Here is an 8,341-nt window from a genome sequence, read left to right as displayed (position 1 = left end):
GGAGCTGAAGCGCCAGAAATTAATCCTTGAAGGACCAAGCACCCCACAGATCAGAGGAACATCTACTTCTCAAAACACAGGTTGTTGAGTTCTAATTTTAGCTTTAACTCTGTGATAGTGTTATTATAGAAATTTACCTTAGGAGATATATATAGTAGTAGTAGTAGTAATTAGTATATCTATTCTGGCTTTATTCCCAATTAAGTTATAATTTATTTTTCTCGTCATCATCAGACATCAATAAAATAGTAGATAATTAGAATAAAGAAGTAATTTAATTTTTTCGAGTTCTTAATAAGGAAAATTCTAATTATTTATATGTGGTGGCAATACTTTTTGTCTTCTGAACGAATGCTTGAACAGTGCATATTTTTTATATTGAATTTTATGAATGCTAAAATTGTTGGCTCCTGAAAGAATGAGGAACACGAAAAATATTATTGATGATCTGAAAAATCATGAATTTGATTCTTGAAGCAAGAAAAAGAATTCAAAAAAAAATTTACAAGGAATCATTGGATTAAGAAAAGGATCCAAGGCTTTGAGCATCAGTGGATAGGAGGGCCCAAGGAAATAGTTCCAAGCCTAAGCGGCTAAACCAAGATGTCCCTAACCATGTGCTTGTGGCATGCAGGTCCAAGTGAAAACTTGAGACTGAGTGGTTAAAGTCGTGATCCAAAGCAAAAAGAGTGCGCTTAAGAGCTCTGGACACCTCTAACTGGGGACTCTAGCAAAGCTGAGTCACAATCTGAAAAGGTTCACCCAGTCATGTGTCTGTGGCATTTGTGTATCCGGTGGTAATACTGGAAAACAAAGTGCTTAGGGCCACGGCCAAGACTCATAAAAGTAGCTGTGTTCAAGAATCAACATACTTAACGAGGAAAATCAATAATACTATCTGAATTCTGAGTTCCTATGGATGCCAATCATTTTGAATTTCAAAGGATAAAGTGAGATGCCAAAACTGTTTGGAAGCAAAAAGTTAATAGCCCCGCTCATCTAATTAGAATCTGAGCTTCACTTAAAACTCTGAGATATTATTGCTTCTTGATTTCTTTTTATCCTCTTTTATTCATCTAGTTGCTTGAGGACAAGTAACAGTTTAAGTTTGGTGTTGTGATGAGCGGATATTTTATACGCTTTTTGGGGGTAATTTCATGTAGATTTTAGCATGTTTTAATTAGTTTTAGTTAAATATTATTAGTTTTTAGGAAAAAATCATATTTTTGGACCTTACTATGAGTTTGTGTGTTTTTCTGTGATTTCAGGTATTTTCTGGCTGAAATTGAGGGAGCTGAGCAAAAATCTGAGTTAGGCTGAAAAAGGACTGCTGATGTTGTTGGATTCTGAACTTCCTGCACTCGAAATGGATTTTCTGGAGCTACAGGAGTCCAATTGGCGCGCTCTTAACGGCGTTGGAAAGTAGACATCCAGGGCTTTCCAGAAATATATAATAGTCCATACTTTGCGCGAAGATAGACGACGTAAACTGGCGTTCAACGCCAGTATCATGCTGCTGTCTGGCGTCCAGCGCCAGAAACAGGTTAACAGCATGAGTCTCTAAACTCCATTGTTGAGGGTGAGGAGTTCTGCAGCGTCTCGATGAATTAATACAATTACCTTTGTTTTCCATTTAAACACGCTTGTTCCTATCTAAGATGTTCATTCACACTTAAACATGAAGAAGGTGATGATCTGTGACACTCATCACCTTTCTCAGATCCATGAATGTGTGCCTGACAACCACCTCCGTTCTACATCAGACTGAATGAGCTTCTCTTAGATTCCTTAATCAGAATCTTCGTGGTATAAGCTAGAATTGATGGCGGCCACTCTTGAGGATCCGAAAAGTCTAAACCTTGTCTGTGGTATTCCGAGTAGGATTCAAGGATTGAATGGCTGTGACGAGCTTCAAACTCGCGATTGCTGGGCGTGATGACAAACGCAAAAGGGTCAATGGATCCTATTCCAACATGATCGAGAACCAACAGCTGATTAGCCGTACTGTGACAGAGCATCTGGACCATTTTCACTGAGAGGATAGGAGGTAGCCACTGACAATGGTGACACCCTACATACAGCTTGCCATGGAAGGAGCCTTGCGTGTGGAAAATGATTTCAAGGAAGAGTTGAAGTCAGAGGACAAAGCATCTCCAAAACCCCAACATGTTCTTCATTAATAAAGTAACAATTACTTATTCCAAACACTTTTACTTCTTACAATTAAATCCAAATAACCTTATTGACATCCTGACTAAGATTAATAAAATAAACATAGATTGCTTCAAACCAATAATCTCCGTGGGATCGACTCTTACTCACGTAAGGTATTACTTGGACGACCCAGTGCACTTGCTGGTTAGTTGTGCGGAATTGTCAAGAATTGTGATTTTCAATTTCGTGCACCAATATTCAAGTCAACAAAACATACATCAATGACACTACAAGCGCAAGCACAAGCACAACAGCACCAGTTACACTCGAATACGCGTGATATATACTCAAATACCAGTCACATACACCTTTATGAGTTCAAAATGATATTTAAGTCAACCAAACATGCATAAAATGACACTAGACGCACCAGTGGCACTCGAATTCGGTTGATATACATCCAAATTCCAGTCATATACACTCATATATGAGTTTACTTGAAATACAGTCGAAAGTTTATATTTATACAAACTCACTTACAAACATGCAAACATTCACAAAAATAGATGAAAGAATATGTTAAACCATTCACGAAAGAGTACGTAAAACAGTTTAAACAACAACCAACAATCATCACCGACTTGAACAGTTTGATGAGTATGGTAATATCTACTTTAAACCAAGAACACATAATGAATCTACTTAATAATTGCAAAATATGGTGATATAGTGTTTTGCATTCGAAATCAGAAAGAGAAAAATGAAAAACCTCCAAGATTAGTGAAATAGTACCTTGAATAATCTTTCTTCTTTTTTTGGGTGTTTTTTTTATAGAGATTTTGAAGTTTTCTTGTTGATTTCCTCTAGTGTTGGCGACGATTTTCACAACTTGTTGAGAGATTTCGAACGTGGTTTGAATCTTGACGGTTGTGGTTTTGATCGAGGAAGAAGAAGAAGCGTCTTTCATAAAGATGAGCGAGAGCGCGCTTTGGAAACGGTTGAGTGACGCGCGTGTTATCACGCTCGAGTTGGTGAAAGTAGTTTTTGTGGAGTTTGGCCCAACTTATAAGCCAAAAAAGCTTGTATGTATAGCAAGCATGTACTTTTAAATGTTGATGGTTAATTGGTGGTCAAAAACAATTTTAATAATCCTCTAACATTTCTTTTTTACTAAAATTGAGAATTTAGATGCAATAATTATATAATTAATTTATATTCTAACAAAAAAGACTAACATTTGATTTTTCTAATTGTAAATTATCCTAATATTCAAATTTAATAGGACAAAATATTGTTAGTTAATTGTTAAATAGAAATAACAACCAAACACATTCTCTATTTTCAACCCATGATCAAATTGGTCTAAATGTCTAATTGAAACACTTTTCCTGCTATGTATGCTTATCTAATGACATGTCAAGTGTAGTTAATGTTTTAACTAAGCTTTTTGTTGACGTTATTAACTAGAATATTGATAGAAAGACTAAATTCATAATTTAAAATTAGAAACACAAATTTGATCCGTATAAAAAAGGAAAGAGTAATTATTAATTATTGTATGAAAAGTAAGAGAGAATTCGGTTGTTAACTTATTCAAGGAGTCATACATCAATAATTCAATACTGCTTAGAATGGAAGGGAACGATAGAGCAAGAATCAACCCTGTACCACTGCTTTAAACATAAAACACAAGAAAATAATAAGGTTAAGTTAAAAGCCAAGACTGCAAATCTTGCAGCAAAAGGCCCTATGACAATTCCTAACATTGTTGAAAGTGATTTGACATATGAAAACCATTTTCAAGGATACAAACTCAGTGAAAGAGGATATTAAAGTGATCGCAACTATGGAAATGACATGACTCCATAGAAGCACTCTTGGTTTAATTTTCCTTCATGATCAATTTCAGGAATTTTACAATGTCATACCTGTAATTGTTATAAACTCTACCCGTAAAGCTTAGCATCAATTCATTATCATGTTTAGATAAGAATTTCAGTATTAATTATCACCAAAAGCCTTTAAATTATACTATAGATTTACACATAATATTCACATTTTTGTTTCTGTTTTTTAAATCTTTTGTTTGGCATTTCTTTACCAATCAGGCAACCAACCTCTCTCTTTTTTTTTTTTCAACTTCAAAATCTATACTTGAGCGGAAAAAAGAAATTCAAAATCTATATCTCTTTCCTAATGCAAAGGCAACCGAATGATAATAAATTAATGATATTTAAGCCCAAAAAAAAGAAGTCTAGCTCAAAATTATTAATCTCCTATCATCAAGTTTTATTCCATATAAACATTAATCAACACAAATCTCAAAAATGTTTAATGACAGCAACAATTTAAATCCCAGAAAAACCTTAGCATGGTGATTTTGCTGAAGATATCGCTCATCACTCATTGATAAACAATAAACATGATCATGAAATGCTTAACAAAGTCAACAACAGTGTATATATATTATTTGAAAAAAATTACATGAAAATGTGCCAAATGACAACACAAGTTCAGGAAACAAATTTTATCTTGCTCAGACATTTTTCTTTTCTGGCACAAGAACAAGTCTGCCACAGCATTAAAGTAAACGAAAGTTGATGAAACCAGAGGACTTGAGCTGCCCTATATTTCCGAATCAAAACGCACAGCCTTATTTCAATTTTTGCTATCTACCAGCATTGTTTACCTACAGATATTACAAGGAAAATTCGTCAACATAAACACAAATACACATTATAGGCGCATCATAATAAAAAATGTTCCTTAGCATGGCTGAAACTCTTTCACCAATGTCAGTATTATAGTATAGGAAAGCTTTCAAGTATATCGGTACACTGGGGTTTCAGTAAATTTTAACCGTTGATCTTAATTATATATATTATATATTTTTTTTTATAATTAAGATCACCGGTTAAAATTTACTGAAACACCAGTGTACCGGTACACTTGAAAGTTTTCCTATAGTATAACATGAAAATTTTTCACAAACACTAGCAGAGCGAATTACAGAAATCCAAGATAACCAAAAAAGGGAAAAAGAATAAAGATAAAAAGCAAGAAAAAACAAATGAATGAAATCATGATATAGCCAACATTCCACAACTAACTGGCTATTGGACACTTTGGTGAGAAGTGAATGTTAAGCAAATAAAAGATAAACAGATTAACCATAGAAAATAACAAAGATATTTCCATTCAACATGCAACTCATGAGAAATCCAAGCCTTGAAATCAAAGAAAATATGATCCATGTATAAAAATGGGTGCATTTGAGTTCTGTATGATATTAATAGGCAGTGTTATTATGAAACCATAGAATGGGAATTTAAGGAAAAAGAAAACCCGTAGATTGACAAGCATTTGCTTTCATCTAATTACTTTCCATACAGAAGAACAATAAACAGAAGACTTAAATACCATGGTTAACCAGTTACGGGAACCATCTGTGTCTAACCCCACAATTTAAGACATAAAGCTCATCCATGAAATTTTACCCCTAATTTTATGTTTTAACACCTAACCCTTCACCCTTGTGTTTTTCTCTTGTTTTCAATCCTAGACCTTTAGAATTATAACTAGTAAAGGAGAAAATACATTTCCTTCAAAGAAACTAAAAATAGGTGATAAAATAAGATTTAAGTAACAACCTTAACATATGCCTAACCAGTAGCTTGCAGCAACTCCCTTTCTGCTCGCTCCCTAATCCTCTTCTCAAGTTCTGGCCTAAAATGCCTGATAAGACCCTGCACTGGCCATGCAGCGGCATCACCCAATGCACAGATGGTGTGTCCTTCAATTTGCTTAGTCACCTCCTGAAGCATATCAATTTCTTCTAGCTTTGCATTCCCAACTTTCATTCTTTCCATGATCATCCAAAGCCATCCTGTTCCCTCCCTGCATGGTGTACACTGCCCACAGCTCTCATGCTTGTAGAAGTAAGAAAGCCTCGCAATGGCATCCACAACATCAGTTGATTTATCCATCACAATCACAGCGGCAGTTCCCAATCCAGTCTGGACAGCCTTCAATGCATCGTAATCCATCAACACATCATCACAGATATTCTTTGGAATCAAGGGAACAGATGATCCTCCAGGAATTACTGCAAGTAAATTATCCCATCCTCCTCTAACACCTCCACAGTGTCTCTCTATTAACTCCTTCAGTGGTATACTCATTTCTTCTTCAACAGTGCAAGGTTTGTTCACATGTCCAGACACACAAAACAATTTCGTCCCGGAGTTGTTCTTCCTACCAAAACTGGCAAACCATTCTGGCCCACGCCTAAGGATGGTTGGAGAAACAGCCACAGTTTCCACATTTGTCACGGTTGTGGGACAGCCATACAATCCTGCATTGGCTGGGAAAGGCGGCTTCAATCTTGGTTTACCTTGTTTTCCTTCAAGGCTCTCCAAGAGGGCAGTTTCCTCGCCACAAATATAAGCACCAGCGCCATAGTGTATATGAACATCAAAGTCATAGCCTGAGCCGCAAGCATTCTTACCCAACAAACCAGCTGCATAAGCCTCTTTCCTAGCCTTTTCAAGATTTATACGTTCATTCACATATTCACCCCGAATATAAATGTAAGCAGCACTAGCCCTCATTCCCACTCCAGCAATCAAGCAACCCTCTAGCAACTTATGTGGGTCGTGCCTCATAATTTCCCTGTCTTTGCAAGTCCCAGGTTCACTTTCATCAGCATTGACAACAAGATAGGAAGGGCGTCCATCAGATGTTTTTGGCATGAATGACCATTTTAGTCCAGAAGGAAAACCAGCACCACCACGTCCACGGAGGCCAGACTTCTTCATTTCATTCACAATCCAATCAGTGCCCTTAAGTACCAGGTCTTTGGTGCGATACCAGTCACCCCGCTTCATAGCACCTTTAAGAAAAGGATCGTGCAACCCATATAAGTTGGTAAAAATCCTGTCCTCATCCTTGAGTCCACCAAAATGGGTTTTCTCTGGAGGTGGAGGTGGTGGAGGAGGCTGTGGTGTGCTAGCATTTGATGCAGCCTGAGTGCTAAGCAATCTGAAACTGACACCCAACTTCTCGCTATGACGGGAAGCCAAAGCTGCCCTCTTCAGAGAAAGAATTCCTCTCATGGTTGCCTGACAGAAACAAGTTTTGCAAACCAAACAGATTTCAATTTAACTATCCTAACCAAATTTCCTTTTGACCAGTTTCATCAAATGCAAGATCGCTAATAAAAATATTCGGGCCCTTAACCAACATACAGATAATATAAAACCACGAATTAGTAGCAGTCAGACCCAATTTGGAATTTACTAATCATTAGCAAGACCATGCCTTAATAACCAAATAAATAGGTCCCTAACTCCCAATATTTGGGTGAATAAGTCAAGTTTATCTACAAAACAACAATTAACATACACAAACACAAGCTCAGTACAACCAAATTATAGCCAGAAATGGAAAACTGAAGCTACAAAGGTGCAATTAAAAAAGAAAAAAAACTTTGAAATCAATCGAGGTTCCAAAACAGATATCTAATCTAACAGAGAGAAAATTTAAGTGCGAGAACACAAGTTGTGTGAATCCCAGTGAAAAAGAGCACATTTGGGATAAATCCCAGAAACCCTTAAAGGGAGAGAGTAGGGCACATTGGAAGTAACGAAACGGGTGCGTTATGAGCGGTGAGAAATGAGTAAATGGAAGAAGGTGGCGTACGTACCTGGAGGCGTTGGCGGTGGGATCTGGCGGAGACCGATGAATTGGAAGTGATTCTGATTGTTCAATTGTCGTTGTTGGGTGGGTTTCTTCTTTTCGATCCCTTTGTTGTGAGATTATAGTGTGATTTTCGCTTCCTCTCTTATGGACTCTTCTTTGGCCACGCCTATTCTATGCCCACCCTTCATTTTCCTTTTTGCTCATATATAAAAAACAAAATTAATCAATTATTTGGACAAATCCTAGCTTAATAATCTCTTTTAGGTTTTTTGCTTTCTTTTGTCATAAATGTATGAGTTTAATTATACCATAAACAAATAGTAATTAAAAATAAAAAATATTAGATATACATCAAAATCAACTACTAAAATCAATCACCATATATTTGTGTATTAAAATCAATCAGTAAAATTAACCATTATATATTTGTTTATGAATACATACATTATTTAACTCATTTTTAATGTATATTTTATTCTAACATATA

General features: G+C 36.1%; 1 protein-coding gene across 1 annotated transcript; it reads right to left on the bottom strand.

Moving 5' to 3' along the window:
- Positions 1-4,588: 4,588 nt before the first annotated feature.
- On the bottom strand, positions 4,589-8,075 carry LOC112711228 (NADH dehydrogenase [ubiquinone] flavoprotein 1, mitochondrial). The gene is made up of 3 exons (XM_025763837.3): positions 7,859-8,075; positions 5,805-7,274; positions 4,589-4,843 (listed from the first exon to the last, which is right to left on the bottom strand). Exon 2 carries the CDS (start codon positions 7,266-7,268, stop codon positions 5,817-5,819), a length of 1,452 nt encoding a protein of 483 aa, XP_025619622.1. The 5' UTR covers positions 7,269-7,274; positions 7,859-8,075; the 3' UTR covers positions 4,589-4,843; positions 5,805-5,816.
- Between the last annotated feature and the right edge of the window lie 266 nt (positions 8,076-8,341).

Source organism: Arachis hypogaea, chromosome 9 (genome assembly GCF_003086295.3).
Source record: "Arachis hypogaea cultivar Tifrunner chromosome 9, arahy.Tifrunner.gnm2.J5K5, whole genome shotgun sequence".
NCBI lineage: Eukaryota > Viridiplantae > Streptophyta > Magnoliopsida > Fabales > Fabaceae > Arachis > Arachis hypogaea.
The sequence above is the reverse complement of the archived record's forward strand: the minus strand, read 5'-3'. Positions and strand labels throughout refer to the sequence as shown.